The sequence below is a fragment of the Herpailurus yagouaroundi genome, unplaced genomic scaffold (genome assembly GCF_014898765.1).
Source record: "Herpailurus yagouaroundi ecotype Mexico unplaced genomic scaffold, PumYag 160, whole genome shotgun sequence".
Taxonomy (NCBI): Eukaryota; Metazoa; Chordata; class Mammalia; order Carnivora; family Felidae; genus Herpailurus; species Herpailurus yagouaroundi.
In genome coordinates, this window is record NW_024412401.1 from 33,366,451 (window position 1) to 33,385,610 (window position 19,160).

The 19,160-nt window shown below is 38.1% G+C and overlaps 1 protein-coding gene across 1 annotated transcript in view; it reads right to left on the minus strand.

Moving 5' to 3' along the window:
• The window catches only part of CTNNAL1 (catenin alpha like 1), a 68,352-nt gene that overhangs the window by 43,725 nt on the left and 5,467 nt on the right, over positions 1 to 19,160 (minus strand). The window contains exon 4 of the mRNA XM_040481173.1: positions 511 to 700. Coding sequence (XP_040337107.1) covers positions 511 to 700 — 190 coding nt within the window. The remainder of the gene's footprint in view (positions 1 to 510; positions 701 to 19,160) is intronic.

The following is a 19,160-nucleotide window of genomic DNA, read 5'->3' on the forward strand; positions in this document are numbered from 1 at the left end:
AAATACCCCAGGGTCTCTCAGGCTTCTGTGCCACCAGCTATAGAGAACTGTGGGACTTCATAAAATTTGTAGTCACTATGATTTGTCTGCTATAGAGTATAGGAATACGCTAATTTTTTTTTGAAGATTTTATTTTTCAGTGATCTCTACACCCAACATGGGGCTCAAACTTACAACCCTGAGCATGCTAATTTGCTCCTTGAGGACAGAGACTATGCCCCACATTCCTCTGTATCTCTGGCATTTCAATGGCTAATGGCAAGAATGGAAGACCATCTCCCTACCCAGTGAAAGAATTCAGTGTGTCAGATTTAGGACTTGAGCCAAGAGAAGTTCCATATTTCTGGAAGCTAATCCAGAATCTATAGGAATCCATAGGAATCTATAGGAATCTATAATCACAGGGCTAAAGCACAGAACATATTTTTGCTCAAAATAAGACAATAATCTGTCATGGTATCCAAAGCAATAAAATTGGTATAAAAAAGTTTTAATATCAATATCACATACCTGCTTGTTTAGCTTCAATACAGGCAATAGTTATTTCTTCTTTCAAGTCCCAGTTTTCATTGGCTATAGCTTCCCCTACTTTAACAAATCTTCCAACTGCCAAGTTGACAGCTTGTCCTACACGCTGAATTGCTTGCAGAGTTTTATCAGACTTTTTGGTATTATCTTTATGATTAATAAGCGTGGTGATCTAAAAATAGAAGAAGATAAAAGCATTTGCTTAAAATTTATCTCAATATCTTTTTTTTTTTAATTTTTTTTTCAACGTTTATTTATTTTTGGGAGAGAGAGACAGAGCATGAACAGGGGAGGGGCAGAGAGAGAGGGAGACACAGAATCGGAAACAGGCTCCAGGCTCTGAGCCATCCACCCAGAGCCTGACGCGGGGCTCGAACTCACGGACCGCGAGATCGTGACCTGGCTGAAGTCGGACGCTTAACCAACTGTGCCACCCAGGCGCCCCTATCTCAATATCTTTTAAAACTATATCACAAAGGCCAAGAAAATTAAGCCCAGAATACTGGATTAAGCCTGGCGTACGGCAACAGTCTTTGGCCTAGTAGACTAAATTGATGGCTTTAATGCTTCAACCCAGAGACAACCAGTAAAGCATCCTGCATCCCTCCTCAAGACAATGTTTCTATTAATAACAATCCCAAGTTTACCTGATGATGGTTATCTGGGACATATAGTTCCAGAAGCCCTCCAGGTATTCCAACAAATCTTAAAGACAGAAGAAAAGTAGGAAAGGGAGGCTCATTACACTCAAAAACAAAACAAAACAAAACAAACACCTCACAAAAAACCAAAGCACTTCTTAGTGCTTACAGCACAGTAGAGATCTAATTTCCTCAACTATGGCTCGAGCTGCTGTGAGAGTAGAGACGACATTCCATTCCACTGCCTAGCAGTGTATAGGTTGTACAAAATGGTATGCATGTCATACATGCTTACTGAATTAGCCAGACATTTTAGAATGACCACTGTAATCTATGTTTTATACTTCTCTAAGTGTTGTTGTAGACCCAAAGTACATTACATACCAAGAGTTTTAATACCTGATTCCAGGCCCTGAAGTAAAATATAGAAGGTGACAAGTTAAGCTTGTTGAAACAAATATAAATCCTCAAAATGTCCTAGAAAACTAGTACGTGAACTATACCGACATATCAAAATATTTAAAGAATGTTACATGAAAACTATGGATCTTAAATAGTACATGTCCACTGAATATAACTGTGAAATGATTTATATAAGTGCATTAGCAAATACCAGAATACAGAACTAAGAGAAGAGGAATGGCTCTTTGAGAAACTTTACAGGTTATGGTACTAATAGTTTAGAATCAGGAAGGCCTGGGTTTGAGCCTTGGCTCTGCCTTGGATCTCCAAATTTCCTCACCTATATTATTTTTCAAATTTTGAATGTTTCCTAGGTGCCAGGTCCTAAGAATGCATCAGTGAACAAGACTAACACAATCCTGCCCTTGTTCAGTTTACAGTCTATCAGAATAACAAAATATATAAAATAAATTTATACATAATTTATAAAATCATATAAAATATATTTGTTGCACATCTACCATATACCAAATAAAATTTTAGGCAATGATGAAAAAGCAATGTAAATCAAAGAAAAGACCCAAACTCTCATGGAGCTTACATTCAAGTGGGAGGGAGGACAGATGATAATCAAAAAGGTAAACAAACAAACAAAAATAATGCAAATACTATACAAAATATTAAAATAGTATAATACGATAGAAGTATTTTTGTAGCTATCTCAGATTAGTTGATCCTCCTTCTATGAGGAAGTGATATTTAAACTAAGATCTAAATGATATAAAGTAGTCAAGTTGGCAAACATCAGGGGACAAAGCATTCTAGGGAGAAGAAATAATTGTTGGAGGCGGGAGAGAGAAAGGGAGAGAGAGAGAGAAAGGGAGAGGGAGAGGGAGGTGAAGAAGGGGGAGGAGAGAGAGAGCGAGAGGAAAGGAGAAGGGAAGCCCATCTTGTTCAAAGAATGAGGTAAGGCTAGAAGTAGTTAAAGAACAGTGACAAGAAGGCAAGTAGAAAACCAATATCCAGCAGGTGGGCAGGGACCAGCCATGAAAGGCTATGTATTTTATTCTAAATATGACTGGCAGCCACTGAAGGGTTTCTAAACAGGAAAGTGCTATGATCTCCGCAGTGATTTTTAAATGTGTCCACACATTCTTTGATATTTCTCCTTTCAAGAGGCAGAGACTCATTTCTCTCCCCTGAAGTATGAACTGAACTTAGTGACTTACTTCTAATGAATAAAGTGGAAGCAATGGCATACTTCTGAGAGTAGATCATAAAACACATTTTACCTTCCACCTCCCTCTCTCTCTCCCTCTCAATCTCAGATCAATCACTGCTGGACAAAAACAGCTACCATATTGTGAAGGACACTCTCGCAACTCGATGGAGATACCCACATGGGAAGAAACGGAGGCTTCCGGCCAAAAGATAGTGAAAAACTGAGGCCTCCTGCCAACAGTGAGAAGAATGAACATGGAAACAGATTCTCCGGCCTCAGTCATGCCTTCAGATTATGGTGGGCCCAGCCAACGTCTGGATTTCAATTTCACAAAAGACCATCCAGAACCATGAGGCAAACCATCCCAGAATTCTTGACTCACAGAAACTGAGATGATAAATATTTATTGTTTTAAGGCAGTAAATTTGGGGTAATTTGTTATGCATCAATAGATAATGAATACATATTTTGGTATCTTGAATGTGGCAATGCTGTAACAAACCTAAAATGTGGAAGTGGCTTTGCCATCAGACTGTGGAAGTTGAATGGACTTTGAGGAGTTAGTAAAAGCTAGAGAGTACTGAATACACTTTGCAGAAGTTCCTCAAGGAAGCTATGGGTAAAAGCTTAAAGTCATAAAAAAATCTTATTGAAAAGTGGAGAAAAGAAGATCTTTGTTATGTGGTGTCAGAAAATCACCCCCAGGAATGTGTAAATTAGAGAATAAACCTAATGAACTGGGTGATCTAGCTAAGGAGATTTCAAGACAAATTTTGAAGGTGCCACTTAGCTTCTTGCTTAAAATGTAAAAATGTAAGAAGAGACACAGAAGCGAAAGGAAACACTGTTAAATAAAAAGAAGCCAGGACTTGCTGTATGTGAAAATTCCTTGCTTCTCCAAAAGGCAAATGATGCTAAAATTAAGAATGGCTTCCAGGCAAAAACAAAATCTAGGGCACTGTCAGGAAGCAAGGTCTAAAGATGAAGCTGAGAGTGTGACTATAAAATTTTATGTTAAGATCTCAGGAAGATTCAAGGTGCTGTTCCAGAGATCCATTCACTTAAACAACAGGTCTCTGAGAAGCTTTAAGAGTATTGTCCCTCAGGAGTCCCAGCAGAAGCCCAAGTTAGAGCAGGGCTTATCATAAAGAGACTTGTGGGTATGGTTTGTCTAATTAAGTTAGCCCAATAAGATTCACAGGAGACTCACAAAATTTTGAGGATAATTAGGTCAAGAGACATGGACTGAAGGAGACAGATCAGTACAATTAGGTCAAGAGACATGGACTGAAGGAGATAGATCACTACAAAATGAAGAGTTTTTTGCATCCCCAAGCTTCCATCGGCAGGGAGCAGGCTGAGAAACCATGCAGATATAAATATGGGCTCCCTTTCATGAGTGAGGATGACTCAGAGCAGTGCTAATGGCCATGAAGAAACATTCCTGGGCTTCATGTCTTCATCAAGGTACCATTAACCTGTGTTTGGGTGGGTTTCAGAATACTGTGAACCAGTGGCTCCTAGTTTCCCCATTTTCAAACAGAAAAAATATGGCTGTTATCATATGCTTACTTCCTGTTTGATTTTGTTTTTAGTTGTTGTTTTAACAAAAATTGTTAAACAATTTTAGTTGTTGTTTAACAGGTTATCCTCTGCCTGTCCCACCACTAAAAGTTGTGTGCTTGGGAGCAGATAACTTGTCACTTTAGTTCATAGGTCTTTAGATCAAATGGAACTATACTCAAGGAGCTACACCTAAGGAACTCTGCATATAAGAAGTCTCATCTGAATCAGATTTAGATGCCAAAATCTTTAATTTCCAGCTATGCCATAAAGGGATGAGACTTTGGGGAGGCCTGGGGGTGCAGGGGAAGAAATGGGAAGAAAAGTAAACAATCTGTGGCCAGAGGGTAGAATGCAGTGATTTAAAAATATGTCCAAAAATTCTTTCCTATTCCTGCCTTTAAGAGGTAGAGCCTCAATCCCCTCTCCTTGAGTGTGGGCTGAACTTGGTGAATTACTTCTCACTAATAAATCAAGCAGAAGTGACAGTGTGGTACTTTTGAGAGAGGTCATAAAGGCACTCTGGTTTCAATCTTTCTCTCTCTCTCTCTCTCTCTCTCTCTCTCTCTCTCTCTCTGAGATTATTCCCTCTAGAGGAGGCCAGTTGCCATGTCATGAAGACATCTGACCAGCCTGATGCAAAGTCTAACATGACAAACAACTGAGTGAGGCGTCCAACCAACAGCTAGCAAGAGTCTGAAGTCTCCTGCCTACAGACATGTGAGTAATCTAAAAGCAGGCAGGATTTTTCTTGTTTCTTGAGATAGGCCTGGATTGCAATGTATTTTCCTCTCGGGACTGCCTTCACTGCATTCCAAAGCATATGGATTGTTGTCTTCTCATTTTCATTTGTTTCCATTTGTTTTTTAATTTCTTCTCTAACTGCCTGGTTGACCCATTCATTCTTTAGTAGGGTGTTCTTTAACCTCCATGCTTTTGGAGGTTTTCCAGACTTTTTCCTGTGGTTGATTTCAAGTTTCATAGCATTGTGGTCTGAAAGTGTGCATGGTATGATCTCAATTCTTGTATACTTATGAAGGGCTGTTTTGTGACCCAGTATGTGACCTATATTGGAGAATGTTCTATGGGCACTCGAGAAGAAAGTATATTCTGTTGCTTTGGGATGCAGAGTTTTAAATATAATTGTCAAATCCATCTGATCCAATGTATCATTCAGGGCCCTTATTTCTTTATTGATCCTATGTCTAGATGTTCTATCCATTGCTGTAAGTGGGGTATTAAAGTACCCTGCAATTACCACATTCTTATCAGTAAGGTTGCTTATGTTTGTGATTGTTTTATATATTTGGGGGCTCCCATATTTGGTGCATAGACATTTATAATTGTTATAATTCTAATTTATAATCTTCCTGATGGATAGACCCTGTAATTATTATATAATGCCCTTCTTCATCTCTTGTTACAGCCTTTAATTTAAAAACTAGTTTGTCTGATATAAGTATGGCTACTCCAGCTTTCTTTTGACTTCCAGTAGCATGACAGATAGTTGTTCTCCATCCCCTCACTCTCAATCTGAAGGTGTTCTTGGGTCTAAAATGAGTCTCTTGTAGACAGAAAATAGATGGGTCTTGTTTTTTTATCCATTCTGATACCCTATGTCTTTTGGTTGGAGCATTTAGTCCATTGACATTCAGTGTTATTATTGAAAGATATGGGCTTAGAGTCATTGTGATATCTGTAGGTTTCATGCTTGTAGTGATGTCTCTGGTACTTTGAGGTCCTTGCAACATTTCACTCACAGAATCCCCCTTAGGATCAACAGCACACCTAAAGGAAATAGAAGCAGAACAGCAAAGACACCCCAAACCCAGCAGCAGAAGAGAAATAATAAAGATCAGAGCAGAAATAAACAATATAGGATTTAAAAAAAACTGTAGAGCAGATCAACGAAACCTAGAGGTGGTTTTTTTGAAAAAGTAAACAAAATTGATAAACCTCTAGCCAGGCTTCTCAAAAAGAAAAGGGAGATGACCCAAATAGATAAAATCATGAATGAAAATGCAATTATTACAACAATCCCTCAGAAATACAAGCAATTATCAGGGAATATTATGAAAAATTATATGCCAACAAACTGGACAACCTGGAAGAAATGGACAAATTCCTAAGTACCCACATACATCCAAAACTCAAACAGGAAGAAGTAGAAAACTTGAACAGACCCATAACCAGGGAAGAAATTGGGTCAGTTATCAAAAATCTCCCAACAAATAAGAGTCCGGGACCAGACGGCTTCCCTGGGGAATTCTACCAGACATTTAAAGCAGAGATAATGCCTATCCTTCTCAAACTGTTTCAAAAAATAGAAAGGGAAGGAAAACTTTCAGACTCATTCTATGAAGCCAGCATTACTTTGATTCCTAAACCAGACAGACACCCAGCAAAAAAATTCTCAATAAGATACTAGCAAATCAAAATCAACAGCATATAAAAAGAATTATTCACCATGATCAAGTGGGATTCATTCCTGGGCTGCAGGGCTGGTTCAACATTCACAAATCAATCAATGTGATACATCACATTAATAAAAGAAAGGAAAAGAACCATATTATCCTGTCAATAGATGCAGAAAAAGCATTTGACAAAATTCAGCATTCTTTCTTAATAAAAACCCTTGAGAAAGTCAGGATAGAAGGAACATACTTAAACATCATAAAAGCCATTTATGAAAAGCCCACAGCTAATATCATCCTCAATGGGGAAAAACGGAGAGCTTTCCCCCTGAGATCAGGAACACGACAGGGATGTCCACTCTCACCACTGTTGTTTAACATAGTGTTGGAAGTTCTAGCATCAGCAATCAGACAACAAAAGGAAATCAAAGGCATCAAAATTGGCAAAGATGAAGTCAAGCTTTCACTTTTTGCAGATGACATGATACTACACATGGAAAACCCAACAGACTCCACCAAAAGTCTGCTAGAACTGACAGGTAAATTCAGCAAAGTCGCAGGATACAAAATCAATGTACAGAAATCAGTTGCATTCTTATACACTAATAATGAAGCAACAGAAAGACAAATAAAGAAACTGATCCCATTCACAACTGCACCAAGTAGCATAAAATACCTAGGAATAAACCTAGCCAAAGATGTAAAAGATCTGTATGCTGAAAACCATAGAAAGCTTATGAAGGAAATTGAAGAAGATAGAAAGAAATGGAAAAACATTCCGTGCTCATGGATTGGAAGAATAAATATTGTTAAAATGTCCATACTACCCAAAGCTATCTACACATTCAATGTAATCCCAATCAAAATTGCAGCAGCATTCTTCTCGAAGCTAGAACAAGCAATCCTAAAATTTGTATGGAACCACAAAAGACCCCGAACAGCCAAAGTGATATTGAAGAACACCAAAGCAGGAGACATCACAATCCCAGACTTTAGCCTCTACTACAAAGCTGTAATCATCAAGACAGCACGGTATTGGCACAAAAACAGACACACAGACCAATGGAATAGAACAGAGACTCCAGAATTGGACCCACAAAAGTATGGCTAACTAATCTTTGACAAAGCAGGAAAGAATATCCAATGGAAAAAAGACAGTCTCTTTAGCAAATGGTGCTGGGAGAACTGGACAGCAACTGGACAGAAGAATGAAAGTAGACCACTTTCTTTCACCATACACAAAAACAAACTCAAAATAAATAAAGGTGGAAAGACCTAAATGTGAGACAGGAAATCATCAAAACCCTAGAGGAGAAAGCAGGAAAAAACTTCTCTGACCTCAGCCGCAGCAATTTCTTACTTGACACATCTCCAAAGGCAAGGGAATTAAAAGCAAAAAAGAACTATTGGGACCTCAGGAAGATAAAAAGCTTCTGCACTGCAAAGGAAACAATCAACAAAACTAAAAGGCGAATGGAATGCGAAAAGTAATATTGAAGAATTGACATATCAGACAAAGGGCTAGTATCCAAAATCTATAAAGAACTCACCAAACTCCACACCTGAAAAACAAATAATCCAGTGAAGAAATGGGCAGAAAACATAAATAGACACTTCTCGAAAGAAGACATCCAGATGGCCAACAGGCACATGAAAAGATGCTCAACGTCACTCTTCATCAGGGAAATACAAATCAAAACCACACTAATATACCACCTCACGCCAGTCAGAATGGCTAAAATGAACAAATCAGGAGACTACAGATGCTGGTGAGGATGTGGAGAAACAGGAACCCTCTTGCACTGTTGGTGGGAATGCAAACTGGTGCAGCCGCCCTGGAAAACAGTGTGGAGATGCCTCAAAAAATTAAAAATAGATCTACCCTATGACCTAGCAATAGTACTGCTAGGAATTTACCCAAGGGATACAGGAGTGCTGATGCATAGGGGCACTTGTACCCCAATGTTTACAGCAGCACTTTCAACAATAGACAAATTATGGAAAGAGCCTACATGTCCATCAACTGATGAATGGATAAAGAAGATGTGGTTTATATATACAATGGAATACTACTTGGCAACGAGAAAGAATAAAATATGGCATTTTGTAGCAACGTGGATGGAACTGGAGAGTGTTATGCTAAGTGAAATAAGTCATACAGAGAAAGACAGATACCATATGTTTTCACTCTTAGGTGGATCCTGAGAAACTTAACAGAAGACCATGGGGGAGAGGAAGAAAAAAAAAAAGAGAGGGAGGGAGCCAAACCATAAGAGACCCTTAAATTTTTTTTAATGTTTTTATTTATTTTTGAGACAGAGAGAGACAGAGCATGAGCAGGGGAGGGGCAGAGAGAGAGGGAGACACAGGCTCCAGGCTCTGAGCTGTCAGCACAGAGCCTGACACGGGGCTCGAACTCACGGACTATGAGATCATGACCTGAGCTGAAGTCGGACACTTAACCAACTGAGCCACCCAGGCACCCCAAGAAACTCTTAAAAACTGAGAATAAACTGAGGGTTGGTGGGGGGTGAGAGGGAGACCAGTGGGTGATGGGCATTGAGGAGGGCACCTGTTGGGATGAGCACTGGGTGTTGTATGGAAACCAATTTGACAATAAATTTCATATTAAAAATAATAAAAAAATAAATAAAAGCAGGCAGGTAAGCCACTCACAAATTCCTGAAACACAGAATCTAAGATAATAAATGTTTGTTTTAAAACATGAAGTTTGAGGTAGTCTATTTTGCAATGGTAAGTAACTAACACAATTTCAAATGTATGTTATTTTAAAAGAACACTCTCTTCGGGGAAAAGAGTGGATTGATAAAGTGGCAAAATCAGAAGGGGGAAGACCAGTTGGGAAACTGTTGCAATAGTCCAGGTAAAAGATGATGCTGGCTTGAAACAAGGTGACAATAGTCAAGATGAAGGAAAACAGGTAAACTGGATTGCTTGATGGATGAGACTGGTGTTGTCAAAGATGACCCCTAATTTGTAGTAGAAGAAACAGGGCGCATTGGCATAACACTAACATCTCTACGTGGCAGGCACAAATAATCTAAATTAATCCTCACAATCTTAGCATGTAAGCACTACTTTATCCCCTTTTTACGGATAAGGCAACCGACACTAAAAGATGGTTGTTTAAGGTCTCACAGCTATTAAGAGGTAAAGCCACGATTCACAGTCAATTTGATTCAAAGGCGTATTTTATTCTTCAGTTTTACTGAGATTAACTTACATGTAAGTGATGAGTAGATCCATATATATATTGCAAATGATTCCACAATAAACTGCAAATGTTTCCACAACAGAGTTAGTTAAAACATCTACTACCTTACATATATTTTTTGTGGGTGGTGGTGGTGATAAGAACATTTAAGGTCTACTCTTTCAACAACTTTTAAGTATTTAATACAAAGTTGTTAACCATAGTCATCATACTGTACATTAGATCCCCAGAATTTATTCATCTTGTAACTGGAAATTTGCACCCTTTGGCCAACATCTCCTCATTTCCCCCACCACACAGGCCCTCACAACCATCATTCTACTCTGTTTCTGTGGGTTTGACTTCTGTAGATTCCTCATGTAAGTGAGATCATTTGGTATTTGCCTTCTCTGATGTATTTCATTTCACTTAGCTTAATGCCTTCAAGGTCCACCCATGTTGTAGCAAATGCCCAGATTTCCTTCTTTCTCATGGCTGAATAATATCCCATTGTAAATTTATACCACATCTTCTCCATCTATTTACCAATAGGATATTGAGATTGTTTCCATATCTCTGCTATTGTGAATAATACTGCAATGAATGTAGGAGGGCAGATCTCTCTTCAAGATCCTGATTTCATTTCCTTAGGATATATACCCCAAAGTGGGATTGCTGAGTCATATGAGAGTTCTATTTAAATTTTTTTGTGGAACCTTCATGCTGTTTTCCAAAGTGGCTGTATCAACTTACATTCTCATCAACAATGCACAAGGCTTCTCTTTTCTCTACATCTTCACCAACACTTTGTTTTCTTGTGTTTTTGATAATAGCCAATCTAAGTCAGGTGATATCTCATTGCGGTTTTGATCTGCATTTCCTTGATGATTAGTGACGTTGAGTGTATTTTCATACATCTGTTGGCCATTTGTGTGTCCTCTTTAAAAAACTGTTCAGTTCCTCTGCCCATTTTTAAATCAGATTTTTTTTTTTTTTTTTGCTATGAAGTGGTATGAGCTCCCTATTTAATATTAAAGATACTAACCCCATGGGCATTGAGGAGGGCACCTGTTGGGATGAGCACTGGGTGTTGTATGGAAACCAATTTGACAATAAATTATACGTAATATAAAAAAAAAGATACTAACCCCTTATCAGATAGATGGCTTACAAATATTTTATCCCATTCGGTAGGTTGTTTCTTTTGCTGTGCAGAAGATTTTTAGTTTGATATAGTCTCACTTGCTAGTTTTTGCTCTTGTTACTTGTATTCGTAGTGTCATATCCAAAAATCATTGCCAAGACCAAAGTCAAGGAGATTTTTCTCTCTTTTCTTGTAGGGGTTTTACAGTTTCAAGTCTTACATTTAAGTCTTTGATCCATATCCAGCTAATTTTGTGAGTGGTGTTAAGAAAGGGGTCTAATTTCATTCTTTTGGATGTAATTATCCAGTTTCCCAACACATTTTAAAAAATATATTCCTTTAATGTTTATTTTTTGAGAGAGAAAGAGAGACACAGCCTGAGCAGGAGAGGGGCAGAGAGAGGATAAGACACAGAATCCAAAGCAGGATCCAGGCTCTAGGCTGTCGGCACAGAGCCCAACACAGGGCTCGAACTTGCAAACCATGAGATAATGACCTGAGCTAAAGTCAGGTGCTTAACCTACTGAGCCATTCAGGCACCCCAACCCAACATTTATTGAAGAAACTATCCTTTCCCCATTGTATTCTTGGCTCCCTTGTCAAATACTAATTTACCATATATGCATGGGTTTATTTCTGGTCTCTTCATTCTGTTCCATTAGACAATGAATCTGTTTTCATGTCAGCATCATATAGTTTAATTACTATAGCTTCGTAGTATAATTTGAAATCAGGAAGTGGGATACCTCTAGCTTTGTCCTTCTTTCTTAAGATTGCTTTAGCTAGTTGGGGTCTTTTGTGCTTCCATACAAATTTTAGAATTTTCTATTTCTGTGGGGAAAAAATGCCATTGGAATTATGACAGGGATTTCACTGAACCTATAGATGGTTTTAGGTGTTATGAACATTTTAATAATATTAATTCTTCAGATCCATGAACATGGGATATCTTTCCATTTATGTGTCTCCTTCAATTTCTTTCATCAAAGTCCTAGAGTTTTCGGTCTATAGATCTTTCACCTCCTTGGTTAAATTTGATGCTACTGTAAATGGAATTGTTTTATTTCATTTTCAAATATTTTGTTATCAGTGTATAGAAATACAACTGATTTCTGCATGTTGATTTTTTATCCTGTAACTTTACTGAATTCATTTATTAGTTTTATGGGTGTGTGTGTGTGTGTGTGTGTGTGTGTGTGTGTGTGTGTCTGTGGTCTTTAGGAGTCTTTCCTATTCCACACCTGATAAACACTAAGGAATTCTTAGTACCGCCTAAAGAACAGAGGACTTAACCACCATTGGCTCTTCCAAACAACTAACTTGGACAAGCCTCTGGAGTGGACAGGAGTTTAAGTTGTGTTTATTACCAAAAGTTTTAAATTTTCAATTATAAAGAAAAGACCTGCAATTAAGCTAAAATGCCAACTCTTATTCAGTTCTGAAACACACATGTTGCTTTCATTTCCAGCATCCTACCCAGTGCAAAATTAGGTGTGGCTACCTTCCTTTTACTTGAAGCAGTCTAGAAAATGTTTAATCCAAATAGAGGTGTGCATTTAAAACTGACATTTACAGAAGCCAAGTCAATTTATAAAATTCCTTATTAAAAGGTCGATTTATGTCCTTATTCTCAAACTTTTTAAAAAGGAGGCCCAAAAAAGTTATACATGTTGACTGTTTTTTAAAAACGAGAAATATAGGAAAGACTGAAGAAACAAAAAAATTACCCATAATCACAGTACCCTGTGAGCATTTTGCCATAATTTTTCTCAGTCTTGTTTTATATATCTACACACCTAAACACACAGTTTTACAAAACTGAGATAAAAGTTCAATTTCCTTGTCATATGAAAAATAAGAGTAGCTAACATTTAACACTAAGGCACTATCCTATGTGTTTTATATGTATTAATTCATTCAATGTTTACATCTCTATGAGGTGAATACTATTATTATCCTCATTTTATAGATAAAGAATCTGAACTTAGAAGTAAAGAATTCACCCAAGGTCACAGAAGGAGAAAGTTGCCTACACTTTTAGTAACCATATTGCTTCTGTCCACCCAGGAGTATGATAAAGACCAGAGGAAAGATAGCTGGTGAGAGTGCCTTGTAAAATACAGTGCCAAATAAAATTTCAGCTATTATTCTGCAAAACCAGGAGGCATATTTTTAAATTGGGAGTCACAACCTGAAGTTGCCCTCATACCAGAGTCGAGAGAACGCCTGAATGAACCAGAAAAAAGAGGGCAGAAAGGCAGCCCATGGGGAAGAAAGAGATCTGACATATTGAAGAATTCTGCGTGGAATAAAAGAAAGAACGAGTGCTTACTTGATACCTTCTAACAAAGGGTGTCAACAAGTACCAATCGCCAACGAAGTATATCCTAGCAGTTAAGAGCACGAACTCTGGCTTACTTTGCCTGGGTTTGAAACCCGGCTGTATCATGTGACCACGTGGCAAGTCATCTAGCTTTCTACAAGTCCATGTTCTCGTCTGTAAAAACAGGAATAATAATAGTACATTTCACAAGGTCATTGTGGGAAATACAATACTAAATTAAATAAAGTATTTAGAATAGTGTCTGGTATATAGTAAGCACTACATAATTGTTAGGTATTACACAGCTGACATTTCTAGAATCTCTATTTCCTCATGTTTATGATGTCATTCTTATTTTCTATAATAGCTGACAGTAATCTCTTCATTGAACTGGATTTTCTTAGTTTACTTTTTTCTTTTTTTTTTTTAAGTTTATTTATATTTACTTTGAGAGAGACTGAGAGCAAGCGAGAGCGTGGGTAAGGGGCAGTGAGAAAGGGAGAGAGACTTCCAAGCAGGTTTTGCGCTGCTAGCACAGAGCCCAATGCAAGGCTCAAACTCACGAACTGTGAGATCATGACCTGAGCCGAAACCAAGAGTCGGATGCTTAACCAACTAAGCCACCCAGGCACTTAGTTTACTTATTTTATGGGGAAGCCAGAAAGCAAGTGAAGACCAGGAAGAAAAAAAATTGGTAGCAGTCCAGATAAAAGAACAATGGCTTAATTCTATGGGCCTGAAATATAAGGGAACCAACCCAGTACAGAGAAGTTCATCTCTTGGCTTAACTCAGTAGTGAGTTCTTAAAATTATTAGATATAAAAATTAGGGGTGCCTGGCTGGCTCATTCAGTGAAGTATGTGACTCTTGATCTCAGGGTCGTGAGTTCAAGCCCCACATTGGCACAAAGCCTACTTTGAAATAAAATAAATTAAATTAAAAAATAAATTCGCCAATCAGCTATAGAAACCAAAATGGAAGAAAACACACCAAATCATGGGAGGTACTTTAAAAGAAGTAGAACTTACTTTATATGTTTTACCTTTGCAAAACAAAAAAACCAAACACACACACACATATTCATATACATAAGTCAGGAAAGAGGGCCTCATATGTACTCTATTCATCTTCAATTATTGAGAGAAGGATGCTGAAAAGCCTCCAGGACAATACAGAGAGAAATGGAAAGACAGGGTGAGCTATCTTAGAAATTCGAAGGGTCTGTCCAATGGTGAATGCAGTAAATCTATCACAGACAGGAAAAGACTAGTGGGTGGTAGAATAACATTCCACACTAGGGTGGAGTATGTGGCAGATATCCCTGTTCCCTTCCTTGGATAAAAACATTTTAAGACTGGGAGTGGGGGTTTTGACAGGAAGAATAAAGTGATTATTAAAGAAGGTGGGGAGTTGCTCTGAAAAAATGTGTTTGGGACCTAGCCCAGGGCTTTTTAAAGAACTATCTGATTTAGAAAATATCTAACAAATGAGTATATATAACATATATATGTATGGTACAAAGACATAGGAAGACATATATGCAACCAGCATTAAGCTTAAGACAACATTACCAGTACCTCTGACAATCCACATGCCTTGAGGGCCCCTCCCTTTCCACACCCCCCACCTCCCTCTCCCCAGAAGAAACCACTGTCCTGATTTTGTGCTCATCTTTTCTTTGCTATAACTACTGCACAGATGTTATATCCCTAACGATATATGGTTTCATTTTGCCTGTTTTTGAGCCTTCAGTATTTTTTACTGATAATTATAGCTGTGGTTCATTCATTTCACTGCTGCATAGTACCTTACTGTATGAACATAGCACAACTTATTTAAACATCCTATTGTTAAAAGAATTTAGGCAGTTTCCAGTTTGGGGCCATTAAAAGTAAACAAACAAACAAGAAACTGTCAACATTGCAATCCATGGCTAGCACACACTCAGGAGTTTCTCTAAGGGTATGGATTTTGGAGAATTGCTGGGCCATAGGTACTATCCACCTTCAACTTCAGATGACATTGAACTGTCTTCCAAAGTGGTTTACTACTGACATTCCCATTGGCTCCACATGCCTCACCAACACTTGTTCTCATTGTGGTCTTAATTTGTACTTCACTGGTTTCTGATGAAATTGAACATCTTTTAACATATCTTTCAGCCATCAGTTTCCTCTTCTGTGGTAAAGATTTTTTACCAATCTTTATTAGGTAATCTTTCTGTTTTTGATTCATTGCAATCCTTGATTTATTCTGGGTACCACCAACCATTCACTGGTAATTTGTGTTGCAGCCACATTCTTCCACTTTATGGCTTATCTTTTCAGTTTTGATAAACAGAGGTTCTTTGTTCTAAAGGAGTCAAATTTATTAACCTTTGCTTAGAATTTTTACTCAATCACTTCCCAGCATGAGGTGGTAAAGATACTGCCCAGTTGTTTTTCCCCTCAAACTGTTACATGTTTTCACTTTCATATTGATGTCCTTAATCCATCTGGAATTGATGTTTGTATATGGTGTGAGACAGGGATCCAAAGTCATGTGTTACTGGATAACCAATTGTCTTAGCCCAATTTTTTAAATGTTTTTCCTTTCCCTACAGACCAGCAGTGCCAATTCTGTGACTTCTCAATTTTCCACATATATGTGGATCTGTTTCTAGGTTCTCTATTCCCTTTCACTGGTCTATTGTCTTAATTATGAGAGCTTTATAATGTCTTGAAATCTTCCCACTTTGTTTCTCTTCTGGCTATTCTTGGCTCTTTGTTCTTTTATATTAATGTTATAATTACTTTTTATCAAATTCTGTTCAAAAATTCTGTTGAAATTTTCACTGGAATTGTGTGAAATTTATAGATTAAAGGGGAAAATATTGAGTCAATCTAGTCATGAACAAGGTACTTCATTCCATTTACCTAGATCTACTTTGGCTTTCAAAAAAAGTTTTTTAAATCTTTTCCTAAGGCTTGGCCACGTATGTATGTATGTATGTGTGTATGTGTGTGTGTCTGTGTGTATGTATGTGTGTGTGTGTGTGTGTGTATATATACATATATACATATATACATATATACATATATATATATATATATATATATATATATATATATATCCATTCCATTCTCCTAGGAACCTCATTTTTATTCTAACAGGCTTCTTTTAGAATTACTTTTTTGTGGGGCGCCTGGGTGGCGCAGTCTGTTAAGCGTCCGACTTCAGCCAGGTCACGATCTCGCGGTCCGTGAGTTCGAGCCCCGCATCAGGCTCTGGGCTGATGGCTCAGAGCCTGGAACCTGTTTCGATTCTGTGTCTCCCTCTCTCTCTGCCCCTCCCCTGTTCATGCTCTGTCTCTCTCTGTCCCAAAAATAAATAAACGTTGAAAAAAAAAAAACTAAAAAAAAGAATTACTTTTTTGTTATTAGAGAAATGCAGTTGACTTTAGTATACTACATTCAGTGAACTTACGAAGCCTCCTAGTTTTTTTGATTTATCTGTAGACTCTTGCGTTTTCTATGTAGATAATTTTATCAAAACAAGAGCTTTGTTTTTTCCTTCTGTATCTTTACACCTTTCACTTCTTATCTCATTGCACTGGTTAGGATTTCCAGCACAGTGCTGACTAAAAGCTGCAATAGCACACATCTCTCCTCTTGTTTCTAGTTTTAAAGGAAATGTCTGCTTTAAATTTGACTTGTTGCTATAATTTTAACTGTAGGTTTTCTGTGGATACTCTCTATAAGGAAGTTTTCTTTTATTACTAGTTTGCTAAGTGCTTTTTATCATGATTATAAGTTGCATTTAATTGAATGCTCTTTCTATATCTACTAATAAGAACATATATCTTTTGTAATATGTGAATGCAGAAAATTATATACATTTATCTAATACTGACTCAACCGTGCATTCCTAGAATAAGGCCAGTAAGCCAGAACTTTGTAGTTGGAGAGTCGGAAGAGGTTGGATGATATCAGAATAGAAACTATATGCTTAAAGGGCGCCTGGGTGGCGCAGTCGGTTAAGCGTCCGACTTCAGCCAGGTCATGATCTCACGGTCCGTGAGTTCGAGCCCCGCGTCGGGCTCTGGGCTGATGGCTCAGAGCCTGGAGCCTGTTTCCGATTCTGTGTCTCCCTCTCTCTCTGCCCCTCCCCTGTTCATGCTCTGTCTCTCTCTATCCCAAAAATAAATAAACGTTGAAAAAAAAAAAAAAGAAACTATATGCTTAGAACTCACTAAATTTTGTGATGCTAGTCTTGTTCACCTCAAGACCTTGTCTCCTCTCTGGCACTGTTCACGAATCATCCATGCCTCCTCTGAGGAACATTTACTATTGATGTTGCTAATATGACACTTAGCATGTGCTAATATATACAGATCCTGTCTCCCAACATGACTACAAGTCCCTCCAGGAGCAGCTAGTAAGTATACAATAAATGCTTAAATATTCTTGGGGATAAAATGGTGAAACATGAATTGGATAATAATGCAGCATCCTTAGAAAATGACACTCTGGACCCGAATTTCTAGAGAGCTGCAGTGTTAATCAGCTAATACTCACTGAAACTTAAAAAAAAAAATCACTCTAAATTTTACTCCATACTCCCCTGCTTTGTTAACAGTATTCTGGCCATGCTTTATTCATTTGGTTTTGAGCAAATTCAACTTTTACTTATTGAGTGCAGTCAATCATCAGGAATGTCACTTAGGGTACTGTGCTAAAGATATGGCTGTGGATACATCCCATGTGGGATGCAGAACCTCAGCTATGACCCTGAATCAATCTTTAACAAGGAAGAAAAAAATTTAAAAAGCTTGCATTTTCCCCCCTGTGGCATTGACCTCTAGTTAACTCTCAGCAGCAATTCACAGGATTCACACATTCACACATTTCCTCCTCCACTCCACCCTCTTTCATTCCAGAATTACACAATGCAGAACTGCAGAACTGATACATTTTTAACAGGGTTACTGTGAAAAGTTACCTTTTCTCCAAATCACAACTACTTTCCACCTTGCTTTTCCACTGTGGACTCTTCTCTGTACCTACCACTAGCTGACCTCATCACTGCTTCCGATCTCTAGAGAGAACACAGCATATGGTGTAGCTAAGAGCGCTGAATCTGGAACCAGGATGCCTGGGTTCAAATGCCAGTTTGACATTTACAGTTCAAAGTCCCAGGGGAAGTTACTTAGCCTCACTATTCCTCAGTTTCCTCTCCCATATAGTGAGAATAAACACATATGTACCTCATAAGATTGCTATGAGAATGAAAGGAATTAATATTTACAAAGTGCTTAAAACATGGCCTAACACATCACACACGTTTTGTTAAGTACATGGATCAAATATTATGAAGCTGAACTCCAACCGCTCTCTTATCTCTCTCCTAAAACTACTCCCGTAGTTCTCATTTTGGGTTGTGGTTGTACTGGTGGCATTCTTTGGGGGAGGACGGCAGTGCAGACATCATAGCCTTCCTTCCCGGTGGTCAGGGCCTCTACCAGACAAGGAAGGGAAGAGGAAGAATAGTGTCAGCTGTATTCATTCACTGTTGGGTTAGCCAGGCTAAAAGTGAGCACAGGTAAAGAAAACGGAGCTGTTTATTTAATCAGCATAACAGGAATCTAGAGACACGTGTGACTGCTATTTTTAAAAAAATTTTTTTTCAACGTTTATTTATTTTTGGGACAGAGAGAGACAGAGCATGAAC